Source organism: Anas acuta, chromosome 2, assembly GCF_963932015.1.
Source record: "Anas acuta chromosome 2, bAnaAcu1.1, whole genome shotgun sequence".
Taxonomy (NCBI): Eukaryota; Metazoa; Chordata; class Aves; order Anseriformes; family Anatidae; genus Anas; species Anas acuta.
This window is the reverse complement of record NC_088980.1, coordinates 19903529-19921160: the sequence shown is the minus strand read 5'-3', so window position 1 is coordinate 19921160 and position 17632 is coordinate 19903529. Positions and strand designations below refer to the sequence as shown.

Genomic DNA, 17632 nt, shown 5'->3' with positions numbered 1-17632 from the left:
TGCAAATCACTTCTGGGAGTTCCAACTCAGGTATTTCCCAGCAGAAGAAAAAGTTATTCTTCAAACATAATGCTTCCCTGAAGTTTTCCAGCAGCCTTTTAATCAGCAGCCAGCTGTCAAGGTTCTGCACACATGGACATACATCTAACATTGACATTTAGCTTTCAGCCTGCATAACCTATGAGTGTTTGTTACACTCTCAGTATGGAAGATAGGGTAAACTTAAGATAATTCAAAATGAACACCTAAGCTTCATTTTCTATATTATTAGAAGCAAAAAACGTCCCATTTGTCTGAGAAACAAGAGAGTCATAAAATCATATACTTACCTGCCTTGACTTTGTTGCCTAAGCAGAATATAAATTGATCATAACTTTGAAGGTTATGTTCAACTTTATAGGTGTCAGCTGTTCTTAGTGGCTTTGAGGCCCTTAAAATTTACTTTTCTCATAAGTAAACTTATACAAAACCTAAGACTAACATATATTTTTCTTCAAATCAGTGTTTGTAAAAATAGAGCATAGCATAAAAGACCACAAAAATCAAAACTGACTTTAATAAAAAAGAAAAAAAAAAACTATTATTAGGCTTTTATATTGTGAAAACATAGAGAACTTCAGGAAGATAACAAGCAGGTTTTGTTTGTTTTTTAAGGAAAAGAAAAAAAAAAAAACACTAAAATATATAGCTAGACTATCGAATTTATTTGTGAATTACTTAAGTAAACTAAGATAACAAATATTTTGGTCAATGGCATAAGCTAGAATTATGCATCAAACAACTCTCTGGATCAGATTCTATAAAAATCAGTCTGAAATTTTTCTTTGGAGCTCACTTGGGTATGTATTCATGAGGTGGGAACAATGTAATTCGTGTGCATAAAAGTGTGCAATAGCAGTGCAGAAATAGCCCCCTTTTCTCCTCTAAACAGAAATGTTATTAAAAAAAATCTAAATGTTATTTTAAAAGTGTAAGACACTGAAGCCATACTGCTGTTCCTGTAAACAAAGACCTTTATACAGTTTTAAAGTACAAGTACACATTAATTTGGAAAATCTCTTTTACAATTTTATTTCAAATTGGTATCAGCAATATTTAATAACAATAAAAATGACTATTCATTGTTTAAAATGACCTTCCAATGCTCTTTATCATAAATTGCATGGCATTACCCATAGCATATTTTATGCACACATTGTGTCCCACAATATTTAAGAGCACATCTGTAAAGAAAAATGAACTAATGAAATATGAAAATATTCCATGCTCATCTCATAGCAGTTAGCTACACTAGATGTATAAACTCAAAACAAATGAACCGATTTCAGATGGGGGAGTACTTACATCACTCTGGTGTTTATTGACTTCCATGGCATGCTTAATATCCGGAGGCTCCTTCATATGTGCGTAATCTGAAGTTCCTTTCTCAGCATCATATTTTTGTTTATACAGTACCTGAAAAAAAAAAACATCATACTTTAGTGACCTCAATAGAGGACGTATAATATCATGAGCTGGACTAAACCTAGCATTGTAGTGTGCCTGTATTCAGGAAGAAATGTAATAAATTATTAAGCTCCTTAATGGAACCAGAACCCTAAAACAATAGCAGTTTCTGCCCAAAACAGACACATGAGGCACAGGCAGCAGAGAGATTTCTCTAAGTCTAATATTGCAACAGAGGTATGAGTAGGCAGAAGGAAGAAAAATAAATATACACATACAGAAACAGAATATTAACCTTAACAAGGTGAGAAGACAGCCCAGAGAATAGCATAAGGGATTTTTTTTTCCCTTAAAACATACATGAATCTGTCAGCTAAATAAGTATTCACAAACAAAAATGAAAAATATTTTCATTTTTTTCCTGTGTTCAGGAAAAAAAGGGGGGGTGCGGGAATTTTGTGCATGCCTTGTAAGTGAACAGGTTTACATGAAATACTCATAGCTCAAACATCAATTTCCTCCACTGTTAGGAAATTACTATCACAATACACATTTGGACTAGCCCCTAGGTTCACAAAGAAAAATAATATTTACATTCAATTGTCATCATGGTAAAGGAAAATGGAATTGGATTGTGAGTTTATAAACAAATTTATTTTTACAATAGAAACTGAGCTCAGTGTTGGGCATTCATCCAGATTTCCCTGTACTGTACTCTGCTATGCTTACATACACACACACTCACATAGTGGAACTGCCTGAAAAGCTGATGTTGCACTTAGACTTGTCATAAGCTTTTAGGCTTACATTAAGAAAATTCACCAGGTTTAGATGACTGAAAAAGCAGCAAGCAGTGAGCAAATTCATCTTGTAATAGAGCTCTCAGGAGCAAGCATTAAAATAATCCCCAAGAAAACAGCAAATACTAAATAAGATTGAAAGCTGATCAGGAGGAGAAGGATTTGAAACTAAAATCCTAAATAGCAATAAAAGAATACTGTGAAAGTTTTGAGGGAAGTCTTAATTGTGGTGATTCGCACTCTTTTAGGACAGGATACTAGAACTGTGAGAAAATGTCTTATCTGTTTATGTTTAAGGCTGCAAGATTGCATCTGAATCACAGATCAGGGTGCCCGAGGCAATATATTAATATCTACTCTATCTCAGATTACAAAATGATATATATGCCGAGAGATTAAGACAAAAAGGGTTGCTTGGTGGTATTTTTAGTTTTTTGTTTTGTTGTTTTGGGGGGGGGGTGTTTTTTTTTTTTTTGGTTGGCTGGTTTTTGTTTGTGTTGTTGTTGTTGTTTGTTTGTTTGGGTTTAATTTACACTGATACAATACGAATGAAAGCATCAAATTAGGAAGCTTAAAATATGCTTACACAGTGCAAATCCAACATGATCAGGTCTCTGGGGAAAGACATACAACTTAAATTGAAACAACCAAAATGTCTATAACCTCCCTATATTGATTACGTTTTGCAACTGGCAAAGTAAATGATCCTTAGGAAGATGGAAGAATCACAAATGAATGATCAGCTGCAGAAGTATAGTAACAATATAAATATATGCCACAAAAATGTTTTTGCTACTTTCCACATTTGAAATGGTCACTTTTAAGATGCTTCCCATTCTGAGAAGCCAACCCAGACATTTTTTTTGTTTCTGAAATTCTATAATTTACAGATACTGCAATACATTGTCACATTGCTCATTCAACATCTATATGTACATTTTTATGTTGGTGTATGAGCTATGAAAATAAAAGGACATCAAAAATCAAAAGCAATCAACTCCCACCACAAGAAAACTAACAGAAATTGCAATTGACTTTCCACTATCTTGAAAAAATAAGACTGTTTCTTTTGCTTAATGTAGGAATATCTGATTCACTATTTCACAGCCACATTCTTCCTAATCTTTTCACACTAATCTTATTAACTGACTTTGGAACCTTGAAAGAATCACAGATTCTGCCAAGTTAAATAACTGTCTAGTTTTGTCTTGAACAGTTGTGCAGAAATATTCCCAAATTTTTAAATCAGTTCCAAGCAAATATGCAAAAATATTTACAAGGATTACTTCATTAATATTATTAAAACTACTGTTTTATGTTACTATTTATTCCACATTTCATACTGAGTTTCCAGGCTTGAAATTTTATTTATCAAATACATATATGAAAAAGTACTCCACAGAGATCAATAACAGGTCACTCATGTAACCTCTGCTCTGGAGCAGTACATTTAATAATTTCGGTAATTCCATTATTTAGGTATGACTTCAGTTTGAACTGATTTGTAACTACTTATTTTTTATTTTCCTTCTCTCTCTTGTACACCAGTGTGCAAGAGGTGAATTAAGGAAGGTTTTATGCTCTTTTAACTTAACTCTGACTCACCGTATGCGGTTGTAACACAATATGATTGTAAATGATGAAGTAAACCATAAAAATAGTTTTATCGTACTAACAAAAGTACATTTGAACATAAAAGAAGGAATCTGTCCACGAGTAAGAAGTTGAAAATATTCCTTAAGATTCATTTGTTTTATCATCTTTACAAACAAACAGAAAATGCTGTTGAGCATTGACATATAGTTACTATTTGAGATATTGCACATTGCACTGTGCAAAGGAAAATTAAACTGCCTTCAGTTTGCGTTAGATTACTCCTTTCAGATAAGAAAAACACTGCAATCTCTTCTTACAGTAGAAATAAAATGATGAAACACACCTTTTTTTTTCAATATTTTTTTCCCTCCCAAGCAATGTTAAATATTTTTATCATTGTTTGTGACAACTCATAAAAAAAATATCCAGGAAGAACTCTTATGAACACATACTGGTGTTCAGACAGGAGAAACACTTGGCACAAAGCTAGCATTGTTCTGAAAATTTTCTTCAGAAATATTTTCCGCAGGAAGTTTGCGATTTTTCTATAAAATGTCAATTTCTTCTCAGGAAAATCAAGATGTCTTTTTTTTTTTTGATTTTTTTTTTTCAGAGAACAGAGACATTAGTGAGAGTTTTCAGGCTGGCAACTCATGCATGGGAAGAAAGATTCTCTCTCTGGCTTACCCTGGGAAGAGCTATGAAAAGAGAGAGAGGGAGGAAAATCTCACCCTCAAGAAAGTCATTTAGATTATTACAGTCAAATTTTCTCTGTTAAGGGAAAGCATGAAACTGATAAAAGCCACCCAAGTATGTGGGGTTATGAAACTTCATTTTCGTATTTTAATTCTCCTGAAACACTTTTTCCATAAATAGCGTCATTATTTTTTGTCCAAAATCTGCTTAGGTTTCCTTCTCTATGAATATTTATTCCTATTGTCATGCCAGCTTTATGTAAAACACAGAAGAGCAAACATGGGCTTTACATAAAAGCCAGAAGAGGCTGTCTTGTTTTAGTCTTTCCTGTAGATCTTGAAAAGGGAAATAAGCATGAATCTATACAGCAAATATGTGGAGAAAGTTCCACAGGAGGAAAACCAGAGACACCAGGGTGATGTACTCTCCATTATGGTAAGATCCTGCAAGCACTGGCTCACACTGTATGGCTGGAATCCCACAGAGTAAAGTTCTTGCTCTGCTGAAGTCAATGGCAATTGCTACACAAGTGGTGCTACAGCAATCTGTTTTGGTGACAACAGCAAAAGGCAGCTGCAGGTAGGAAATAACCTCTTGCCATAAAAAATAAAAATAAATAAATAAATAAATAAATAAATAAATAAAAAGAGAAATTTTCTTGGTTGCCTCTAAGTTCCTGAATCATCAATGTGATCTGAAAGAGTGCATAAAATTCATAAATTGTGCTAGATCTAGGAAAACGGAGCTGCTGGGCAGTGGCAGTACTGCAGCACCATATCAGGGCCAAACATTCGTGAGAGAGACCATTTGCCAAGCATACATCTGTGTAGGAAGTCACGGGGCAGAAGCAGACCAGCATCTGCAGTCCCATGCCAGCAGGTAGCAGCAGGGGAGTCGGTGTTCTCTTTCTTCTGGTCTGTGGTAAAACCACCACATCCCCAAGTCCTGGCACACCTGCTTGGCAGATGAGACCACAGGCTCCACCAAGAACACAGTACCACAGAGTGAGAGAGCACCTGTGATGTTTGGATACAAAGGCACCTGGCCTTGCATCCAAGGAGCATGATGAGGAAGTCAAACGTGTAAACTTGTTCTAACAGGAATGGGAAAGAGGACACATAGCCACATTTTTCTCATCTCAGGAAATAAGCACCTATTTAAAATCTGCTTCTTAAAACTTAGAAAGCAGTTCTGGGCTTGTAGGGGCCTTGTTCCAAGAGGGCTGTCACGGCAGCCAACCAGCGCTGTGCTCCCCCTGCGCCCTGTGAGGTACTCTTGGTCTTCCCTTGCAGAATTGGTGACCTGTAAATCAACACTCCTGGCAAGAAGGATGCAGCAGAAATCCTCTCTACGATATCCTGACCCAGATGAAATTTGAAAACCTTATATTAGCTACTTAGGTACCACAGTGATAGGCACAATATGGATTAGATTTGAATACTGTAGAGAAGATTTTCCACTAGAAAATCCCCTAGGATCTCTCTCAAAGTAGCATTAAATTCAGGTCCATTGCAACTGTAACCACAAGTTGGAAAAATGTGTCAGCGTATCTTTAAGTTTTATGGTAGATTATGATTTATAATGCATCCATTCCTACAGGGATGGAATGAATTCTACAGGAAAAAGTTCTGCTTTAATATAACTCATCCTATATGCATATTTGTTTCTCTGTGACTGTTGGATGATTGTAGAAAAGTTTCAAAAATATCAAATGAAAATGTCGGTCTTTTCCTTGTAAGTTTTTTCCATGAATCAAATGCTTTCATTTTCAGTCTCAGTTATTTATCTTTTCTGCCATATCACTGATGTTAATTAACCTCATTTGCGTAAACTAAAGTAGAATGTACTCATTTGGAATTAATCCAGGAGTAAATCCCGTCACAAACTAGTAAACTAATGTTTTATAAATCAAGCTAACTGTTTTAAAATGTTATAAAAGTTTAATTCCCAGTTTAATTCTACTGTAATTCTTCTATTCATTCACTTTACAATGAAATGTGACACTAATGTTATTTTAGCTACTGTGTTGCTTTAAAGTCAATACATACATATATGTTCCATTTCAAACTATGAAAAGTAAAATACTTTATGTTATTATGTTTACTTATTATAACCTTGTTTTAAATCTAATCATTCCTCTAGAAGCTGTCCTGAGATTTGTGTTTTCTTTTGTTATATTTTCCCTTGTTTTGTAGGGAAAAAAATATAGAGAGAATGAATATTGAGATAAAATCATAGAATCATTAAGGTTGAAAAAGACCTCCAAGATTATCTGGTCCAACCATCACCCACTAAACCATGTCACTAAGTGCCAGTTTCCTTGAACACACACACCCCCCCCGGTACAGTGACACCACCACTTTCCTGGGCAACCTGTTCCAATGCCTGACCGCTCTTTCTGAGTAGAAATGTCTCATAATTTCTAACCTAAACCTCCCCTGTCACAACTTGAGGCCATTCCCTCTAGTCCTATCACTAGTTAGCTGTGAGAAGAGTCTGACCCCTAGCTCCTCACAACTTCCTTTCAGGTATTTGTAGAGAGCAATAAGGTCACCTTTGAGCCTTCTCAAGACTAAACAACCCCAGTTTCCTCAGCCGCTCCTCATAGGATGTGTTCCAGGCCCTTCACCAGCTTCGTCGTTCTTCTCTGGACACAATCCAGGGCCTCAATGTCCTTCCTGCACTGAGGGGCCCAAAGTACTCTGGCCTCACCAGAGCAGCATACAGGGGAACAATCACTTCCCTGGTCCTGCTGGCTACACTGTTCCTGGTACAAGCCAGGATGCTTTTGGCCTTCTTGGCCACCTGGGCACACTGCCAGCTCATGTCCAGATGAGCATTGATTAGCACCCCCAGATCCTTTTCCTCTGCACAGCTTTCCAGCTGCTCTGCCCTGAGCCTGTAGCACTGCATGGGGTTGTTGTGGCCAAAGTGCAGGACCCAGCACTTAAGCCATGCTGAAACTCAACCCATTGGCTTCTGCCCATTGACCCATCCTGTCCAGGTCCCTCTGCAGGGCCTTCTTACCTTCCGGCAGATCAACACTTCCCCCCAGCTTGGTGTCATCTGCAAATTTACCGATAGTACACTCAATTCCCTCATCCAAGTTATCAACAAAGATGTTAAACAGGATGGGCCTCAACACTAACCCCTGGGGAACACCGCTGGTGACCAGTTGCCAGCTGGATTTCACTCCATTCACCACCACTCTCTGGCGCCGGCTGTTCGGACAGTTTTTAACATAGCAAAACGTGTACCTGTCCAAGCCATGGGCTGCCAGCTTCTCCAGCAGAATACCATTGGAGACCATGACAAAGACCTTGCTGAAGTCTAGGTAGACTATGTCAACAGGCTTTCCCTCATCCACCAGGCGGATTACCCGGTCAGAGAAGGAGATGAGGTTGGTCAGGTAGGACTTGCCTCTCATGAATCCATGCTGACTGGCCTGATCCCCTGTTGGTCCCAGATAAATTGCATGATTGCATTTAAGATGACCTGTTCTATCACCTTCCGTAGCACCGAGGTCAGGCTGACATGCCTATAGTTCCCCAGGTCAGTATCAATAGTATGGTTTTAGGAATATGTTCATTTCACAGACTTGCTCTATTAAACTATATATAGTTTAAGAGAGGAGAAAGGCAGAATGAGAACATTGAGATGCTTGGTGCATGAGAACCATGATGTTTTATCAGTTGTAACTGGCATGAATAAGAATCAAAATCTACATCTTCATTATATTACACATACTTACTACTCAAAATTCCACCAAGATCAATGGAAACTAAGGATCGTCTGCCTGCTTTAAGGGTATTACATCTTTAAGTCCCTGGACTACTGTTTTACTGATTGCATGTTGTATGCTATGTTAAATACACTTGATTTTATATTTTTAATTCTATGGAATTTGTTGTCAGTGGTGGTATGTGAATGATTAATGACATCAGAAATATTTTCCTGTTACCAATGAGTGACTTTAAAAGTCATTAAATGTACAGTTTTTTGTGTTTTTTTCCACTTCAAACATTTTTAAAAGTTAACACAACACTTAAGTTGAAATAGTTGTTATATACAATTTGTTTATTCCATAAACACAATGCAACATCACTAAATTCAGTAATTCTTTAGTGCATTTATGAGTTGCTAATGGATTTTTTTGACTGATGACTGCCCATTTTTAAACTTATATTTAGTAAACATATGGGTCAGATTGTCAACATTTTAGAATTGAGTAGTTCTTGAAGTTAAGCAGTTATAATGAAAAACTCTGGATGATAAACCCACCCAGATAAATCAAGAAGGTGATCGAGTAGCCATTCAAAAGCATTGCACAAATTGGTTATATTTTGTCCCACAATTAATATACAAATCATTTTTACGATTTTAAAATTGCACCTTGCTCTGAAGCTGAGTTAATTCTTTTGCAAACACACTGTCGATTGTGGCTGGCATCTGCTGATAAAGAGTGTTGGAAAGGCCTTTCTTAGCAGCTCCTTTGTACTTCACCTGCAGGGGATAAAAAAGTGACACACAATGAAAAGTTGTCAGATAGAGTAATCATACTACGTATTTTTCCTGTTAAAAAATGGCACCGAGAACATTAGAACTGGAAAAATCTAATGCTGTCTTATAAACTGTCAAGCAAAACCATTTTTTTAAATAACAGTTTTAAACTACTTTAAGTGGATGTATCTAATTCAGAAACCAATACAAAGTACCTGCTAATTAAATTAGAATTTGAGGGGAAAGTACTAAGGCAAAGCAGATTTTTTTTCTACATTTTACTAAATCATTAAAGAAAAAAAAATATATATATATATATATATATTCTCATTCTGTTTTCTGAATTTTTGGAATGAGAGCAGTGAGTTGTCAATACAACAATATTTTACCAATTACTATGTACTAGCAGTTAAATATAACTGGAAAAGACAGGAACATTGAGGACATTGAAAACAGCATGATTGTCACCATTTCTATTTAATCTTCTCATGTTACAGACTCAATTTTAAATTCATTTCTATTTCTCCTGTGCTTCATCAATGTTCAGCACTAGCAAAAGGGCCTTGTGAGAACAGCCAGAATAATAGTTCAAAATCTGTGAGGCTTTGCTTCAGATCTAAGTTTTTCAAGTTTTAAAAACCATGTCAGTTATTGCTGTAAAAGTATTCATATATATCAAAGATATATTAAATGGTGCTGCCTAATGTCTTTAGCTGCCTGTGCTCTATTTATCAGAGACTAGTTTCCTGTATGTATTACATATATCAATAATTTGTTATAGCATGTGTTGATGTTTCCAAAAACAGAGGACTATTTTTGCTGCTAAGAGAGAATTTCAGAAGTGTTCATGTTTTGCAGAAACAGGTTATGGGACACTAGAGGTCAGTAATTTACAAGATAAACCATCCATCATATTATTGCATTTAAGTAGAATATCTAGCTGCAAATAGGAAAGAGTGCACAACGAGATAATATGAAACACACTTTTTTTTTGGTTTTGAAATATTCTTATGACTCTAAATCTTTGACTAATGATTAGCAGTAGATTCAGTATCTGACAAACAGATTCTATAAATACCCTCTCTGTATTGTGCTTCTGCAGACACAGTAGGCAACAGTCTCTTTTATAAAGTTAATTTCATCACATCTATGCTACTTGGGAGTTGCCACTCCTTCTCAGAAATATGAAGATAAATATAAGAAAAATATTCATCAGATGCATTTATATTCAAAGTAGCCATACAGCAAACAGATGTATATCAGAAACAGTATACAGAATGTATAAATTGTGTAACTCCAAACCTTGGGGAACCCTTTATTACAGTTATAAAAGGTAGCAAAATAAATGAGGCATTCAAGTCTTCCAAAGGTTACAGTGACAGACGAATCACTCAGAAGCAAGAATTCCATAACAGAAGTAAGTGTCAGGTAAAACTCCTGCTACTTTTCTTAACTACAAAAAAATATGTATATAATTAGAGATGCAATCCCCTTATACCTGGGATATGAAGTGCAGGGAATAAACTGTGCTCTACCATTTTGGAAGCTGCCATTTTTCTTGGCACTACAGTAATATTTGAGTGTGTGCACATGCCCATTTATACACAGACACCTAAAAACCCACAAATGGGTATGCATATTATAAATGCATACATTCATTCAAGTACCAGGTGACCTGCGGATGGCCTTTACCCAATCTGTGCCTTATTTGCCTTGCTCAAGGGCAGGTGTAAAAGGACACAGTAAAAGGTCCTTTTCTCCTCCTGTTTGACAGTCAGGCTGTCAATTCTCCCCAGCAAGGCACCTATGCACAGATGTAATTTGCAAACATCATCATGGCAGAGTAACAACAAATCTTATTCCTGCTCCTCAGTTTATCTATCTATAAAATGGCACAGTTATGACTGCCTCAGGACCATAAATAAAATACCTTGGAATTCTGGAATAAAAGTTTTGTATACTTACAAGTAATTATTACTCACATATACATTATACAGTAATAATATATAGTGCTTTAAATTACACCAACTTTAAACAGAGTTATTCTTTGAAATAAACCATCCTTCCTCATCTGGTAAATATAATCTTCAATACACAGTGTCTTTATGAAGAATAAGAAGTGAAGAGACTTCTTCAGTCTTTTAGGTCTTACCTCAGAAATAAAAGCACCAAGACTTTTCACATGTTTTAACTGTGGGGTGTCAGGTACAAATATGCATTTGCCCTTAGATTTTTCAAACTCTTCTTTATAGTGTATCTACAAAGAGGAGAAAAGAGAAGTTCAGTCGTTCTTTAAAAGAGAAAAAAATAAAATCGCTAGTTTTATTTAACCTATTTTGTTTATTTATTTATTTGTGGATAACATGCTGGGTGGCTTGCAAACATTTCAGGCTGGATCAAATTAAGCCACACAGGAAAATACTCAGTTCCAGGGCAATACACAGAACCAGGGCATGTAAAAGTCACAGAACTCTTTAATATTAAAGATGAAAAAGATATAATTTTTCCCTATATCTACAGCACATTTTTTTCCCACTATCTGTAGATGTTCTGTCCTTCTAAAGAAAAGTTGAATCAAGGCTTTTCTCCTTGATCTAAAAGATAAAATTGTTAAACTGGCTTCTAACACAGACCTTGTAAGCCCAGAATCTGTATAGCATAATCAAATGCCTCCTTTTGAACCTGAGAGTTAAATGAATAAATTCAGAAGGCCACTACCAAAGCATTGCCTACAAAGCACCCCAACAGCTGTTACATACAGGTAATATCAGACTCCCTTTAAAAGGAAATAAAATCTTAAATCAAGTCATTTCATAAGTCATGTGTATGCACAATAAAAAACATTTTGGAAGCAAAATACCACAATGCATTTTGCAAAAAATCAGGTGCTTATTTTTTAAAAACACCATCAAGTCCTATTTTTCCTACCATTGGGCAAACAATAGGGGCAGGTGCCCTACACAGTTATCTGAAAACAACCACAGCATTGTTGAAGAAGTCAGTGCTACAGTTTGTACTAGAGATTGTGAGGAATGTGAAGTCTACAAACACGGTGAATGTGTAGAGACCTTTACTATGTAAGAACTGTGTGGAGAAAGATGGTGAATACAGTGAGATGCATGAAATACATTTTAAAGATAGCCACTTTCCAAGTGTAGTCCTTACTTTTAAAGGTACTCCCAATAAGTAATCTTAAATTATTTTAGTGACATTTCTTCCTTTAAACAATATATTATATAGTATAGTTTAGTTCAATGCAAATTGAATTATTTAGGATTAAGCTATCCTGGTTATTATCTGCTATCATTTTTCTAACTTCATTTTCACATTCTGCACAATGGCACCTTGTATCTCAACTTGCTGACAAGCACTGACAGAAGCAATATGATCTGCACCTGATCATTACAGAAATATGCAGTCTTAATTTCCTCTTTCCCTGAATCCTTTATGAATATCACAAGTTCTAGCCTAAATTCCTAGAAAGTGACTTGGAAAATTCATGAGAAAGATGGTAGCTTACACAGAATCAACTCCTGAACTTTCTCATGCAAGCTTTTTGGCTACCACATAACAGACTAGAAAATGCCGAAGTCCTTTCAGACTGATGACTATGTAAACATCACAAAGGAAATAATTTTGATTACCAATTTTCTTATCCAGATCTTGACTGCTGAATGAATCTACCTCACAATACCGCATCATACAATCTTACTTTGTAAAATATTGAGTATTATAAATAAAAACTGTTTGGGAAGTAAAGGGCGTAAAATTACTGTGCATCATCATTTCACTCAGGTCACAGAAATCCAATGGTTTGTGTAACATGGGTGTGAGACACTATACTCCAAGGCAATCCTAGAGCAGCACACAAAAACTGAGGTTTTATGATAAGGACGAGCAGGTGCCTACTGTCAACATGCATGCAATGCATACATGCACTTCTAAGTGTGTGTATGAGGTGGGGGGGTGACTGTGCACGATTGGCTTAAAAAAGAGCTTCATAGAATTACAGTTATTCACAGTGTTATGTCTGAGAAACAACATGGAACATCTAAAGAGCTGTCTACTGGTTCAGTTTGATGGAGCTCCCAGTAGGAACGCCTGTAAAACTGAAACTCTGGAGAGAAGATGGAAAGCTTTGCTGCTCACAGCTTAGACAAATCACCCACAGGTAACTGAGAGTTGACTGTAATTACATCCATTTTAATTACAGAGCAATAATTATATTCAAAAATTAAGTATGAAAGCCTCCTAAGGTATCTCATAATGGGAGGAATACGAGACTAGAAGAAACAATCAAAGCCATTCTACAGTAAAAAATCATGCTTTCAAAATAACCAAAAGCAACAAAGTAGTAATGTCATTCCTTTATTACTCATATTTATTAGAGTAGCCCACACAGGTTCAAATGAATCATTTAGAGAGGACATATAACAAAATCTGTGTGTCCATTTTTAATCCAACATGCTTCATTTAGCTATAGAAGTGTTTGTATCACTTAGAGTCAGGCAAACAGAAGACAAAATGAGACAAGTTTAATGTAGTCATGATATCTGTACAAAAAGCATACTTATAGTAAATGAAGTAAAAAAGAGGCTAAAGAGTTTGGCTATGACAAAACATAACTGATGGCTGGAAGAAATATGCAGAAAGATAATATTCATTTTAGGGTTTACATATTCAAATGTCTAAAATACTGAATAGGAAATTTTGCCTGTGAGTGCCTTACCCTTCACCACAAAATACACTGTTTATGTTGAGTAGGTCTGGTAAGCCTTAGAAAAAAACAGATAATAGGAAAAATTTGCAAATGATGGCCTGGAGCCACCACTGCTCTTTTGGTATACTTTTGAAGCTCAATAGCTCACTAAAGCCCCAATTTTTAATAGCTCTCTCCTGAGCCCTTTCTTCTCCCAGATTAATCATCGAAGCACTTTAACCAGCAGCACAGCTAAACAGTAAAAGCAGATTAAAATTCCTAGACAACCATCAAAAGAGTAAGTTTCAAATTGTACCTTTTTTTTTTTTTCTTAATGGATGTTATATGACAAAAATCAAACTTTATAAATAAAGGTCATCCAGCCTTTAGGCTGAAGCTTCCTGTCTCACCAGGAAAATTCATCTTGTCCATGGCCTGCTCCATCAGTCTTTTTCACAGGGGAAACTCAGGAGGAATCTGTGCACTAAGGAAAAGACTTCAAGTGGTAACAGCCTTATCCAAGAAGCCACCTTTCTTTCTTATTCAGGGGCATGTATTTATCTAATTTAAATATAAGTGCACTGGAAAAAACTGTTCTTAATGTTTTGACATCACTGATATTACTATGTTGACCGTCATCATGCCAAGATCCATCACAGAACTGTGTTCTCTCAAAGACTTATTTAAACTAAAAGGGAACATTTTTTCCACTAAGGATTCCCTTTCTAACCCGTTTCTTAAGTTATAATCTCTCATAAGTGTGTAAGAACTGTGTCAGACCACAGATCTACCTAAATTCTCTCTTTGGCCACAGAAATCTAGAGAAAAGTATAAGAAGGCAAGCATAGAGTATTATTGCCCCACAGCATTTTACTAGTCTAAAGCAGTTTGGACCTCAAAGTCCACCTCAGTTAGAGGCTCCAGCTAGTAATGGAGAACACAGAGGAATAGCTCCAGCCTGAATTAGGAGGTCACAAGCCTACAAATATCAGAGGAAAGGCATTCTATTTCTATACCTGATTATATATCTCTTTAGCATTCCTTTGCTAAAACAAAGGTGGCCTCCATACACAGGCATTTATATGGTAGATAGTAGTATTTTTTTGCTATAGGTGACAAGAAGCACTGGTGCCACACATGACAGGAATTCAGCAGACTCTTCAGAAAGCCCAGTGTCTGTCTCTACCAAAAAGCATTAAGATAGTTTGGTCAATGACCGTTTTAATTGTATAATAATTCACCTCTCTGCTTATAATCATATTCACAATATTACAGCCCATAATCAAAACAAAGAAGAGATGAAGAGATACTAAAATATAAATAATACAAGCAAATAGACGGGCTCAATTTCAATATGGAAGAGAAAAGGCCTGGAAAGGAAGGTAATTCATAGAAATCGAATATACATGACAGTTTTGAAAGCATCTATGAAATAAAATTGCATAATGGAGGGAGATTAAATGAAATGGCTTTAGGGAGAAACAATTCGGGGGATATCACAGCCACAAAACAAATATCTGCCAACCTCATGTGAAGATGGGAATTTCCTGAAGAACAGGAGGAGCACATAAACACTTCCCAGCTTCCCTCTACATATACAACTCAAGCCTGCCAGTTGCACATTCACTAAAGAATGCCATCACAACAGTGGTTTTTTTTTTAATTATATTGTCAAATTAAAGTCAGCCTGCAAAGAATGTAGGGTGAGCTTAATGCAATCGCAGTATCTCGAGTTATGAGCACTCTTGTCACTATGTTCTGATGGAGGAGCTGTGCTGGCAAGTTCCCAGACAGACAAGGACAATCACCCAGCCTCGTGGCCAGCAAGGACAAGGACTGCTGTCACAAGGTCATCTTGGGCCAAAACTGCAAGCCCCAAAAAACATTGCACAGCTAAAATGTACCGATATTCACCAATGATACATCCACACAAACAGATTTGTGAATATATATTATATATACATATATATATACATATATATATATATAAAAGTTTTGAATATTAGTGAGTCCAAATGCAAACTCCCATCTTTTTGGCCTCTGCAATGAAATGTGCAAAGTGAGGAACTTACCCACAGCATAGAGGACTTAATTCATCATAAGAAATTCCAAATATAGCCCAAAATTTCTGGGAGACAAGATTCACTCTCCAGGCATACTCATATTTTACCCAAGCTAATGAACATACACCTACTGATTTCAGCAAAGTCTGAAAAAGTCCCCAGAATGGATACCATTTTTAAACACAGAGCATCCTGAGCATTTTGAAATTAAATTAGTCCTAGACCACTATATATTAATACAGCCTTGAAAGCATTAATGACACTTTGCCATTATGCTTTTCATATCTCAATGAAAATCTAACATGCAGGCAAAATGCATCAGAAGCTTTCAGCAAAAACCCACATCTCTGCACCATTACGGGCTTCAGGAACCTGGCTTAACTTAGTTATTCACTTTAGCACCCGAACCCCTCAGAAAATCAGACAAAACACAGCCACTACATTTATTAGATAATTAACAGCCACAGCCAATATTTCTCCTAATGGGTACACTGTACAGAAATAATTCATTTTTAATTAAAGCAAATATTTCTTCAGCATTTTCAAGGGGCTTTTTCCTTGAAGATCAGCAACCATGCTTAGAAACAAATTGCACTGAAGCAACATATGTATTTTGGGTCAAATCAGTGCTCCAGCTCTGTTTCTATTTTGGCCTTCACATGAGGTAACAGGCACTTACTGTGCCAGGTGCCATTCATATCCCAAAGAAAGCTTGTAGATAGCCATCAGTGAAAATATTAATTATCTCTACTGCTTCCTAAAATAGTTTGAGATTATAAAGAAGCCATCTTGGTAGCTTCTCTTAAGGAACTACCTAACTTTCAGCAAACTTCTTGTTAAAATTAAAATACTACCGGATGGTCCATGGACAAACAGGAAGCTTTGACCTTGTCAAGCCACACTTTTGAGCCAGCACTGTAATGCCTACATATCTTAGATACTGTTCTATCTAATTGTTACCAATTGTTCTATCCAAGTGTTACCTGTTCTATCCAATGCATATTCTGTAATCCTTTACAATATAATTTCTCTAGGTCCTATTCTCATAAAATCAACACTCTCACTCACCTTGAACAATAACATCCTGAATCTAAATGCCATATTACAACACAACATGAACCTGTCCCCACTTTTCAGTTTCATTAGGAGAGCACTCATTAAGGCAAGACTCTCTCCAGTGATGTCTTCTTAGCTGCCATCCAGCATCCTCAGTGTAGGAGCACAATCAGTCTCATTGCGATTCATATGAAGGTACAAAGCTACTTTTCAAATAGGCTCTCAAAGAAGAAAACAGAAATGCATTTCTGCTAAGGTAAATTGGATATTGTTATATTCAAGCAATTGGATGTACTCCAATTTTAAATACCTTGGATCCGATCTACTGTGTTTATATAAGACCTATATATGATCTATGGTTTCAAAAATCTACAGCAACTAGTAAAAGAATTTGATAGCTAAATACTTTTTAAAGATACCCTAGCATTTCAGTGGATTTTTCCTACAATTTGCAAGTCAATAATAATATGCTAAGCAGTTTTGAGCTTCTATCACCACAGACTAGATAATAATCAAATAGATAATAATCAAATTAGTCTATTTGATTTTTATCCTATCTCCTTCCAGTTATGTATATTGGCACTCAGTTCTGTTTCAACCGAACAAACTTCATGGATTTAGGCTACAACTAACAAAAGTACTGCATTTTCCTGGTGGAATCAGCCAAGGCATTCTCATGGGAGACATCTTTGTGTGAGATACATTTTTCGTACTCCTTCCTAGGGCCATGTACTGCCCAAGTGGTACTGCCCAAGTGGACTTAAGGTATCACAGTA

General features: G+C 36.1%; 1 protein-coding gene across 4 annotated transcripts in view; it reads right to left on the bottom strand.

Moving 5' to 3' along the window:
* NEBL (nebulette) overlaps window positions 1–17632 on the bottom strand; it is a 255761-nt gene that overhangs the window by 77850 nt on the left and 160279 nt on the right. For 2 of the 4 annotated variants that reach the window (XM_068673771.1, XM_068673774.1), the window contains exons 3-5: window positions 11191–11295; window positions 8931–9041; window positions 1345–1455 (exon numbers count right to left, since the gene is read on the bottom strand). The exons of the other annotated variants lie outside the window; for them this stretch is intronic. In XM_068673771.1, the coding sequence (XP_068529872.1) occupies window positions 1345–1455; window positions 8931–9041; window positions 11191–11295 (327 nt within the window). The remainder of the gene's footprint in view (window positions 1–1344; window positions 1456–8930; window positions 9042–11190; window positions 11296–17632) is intronic. 4 annotated transcript variants of the gene reach the window in all.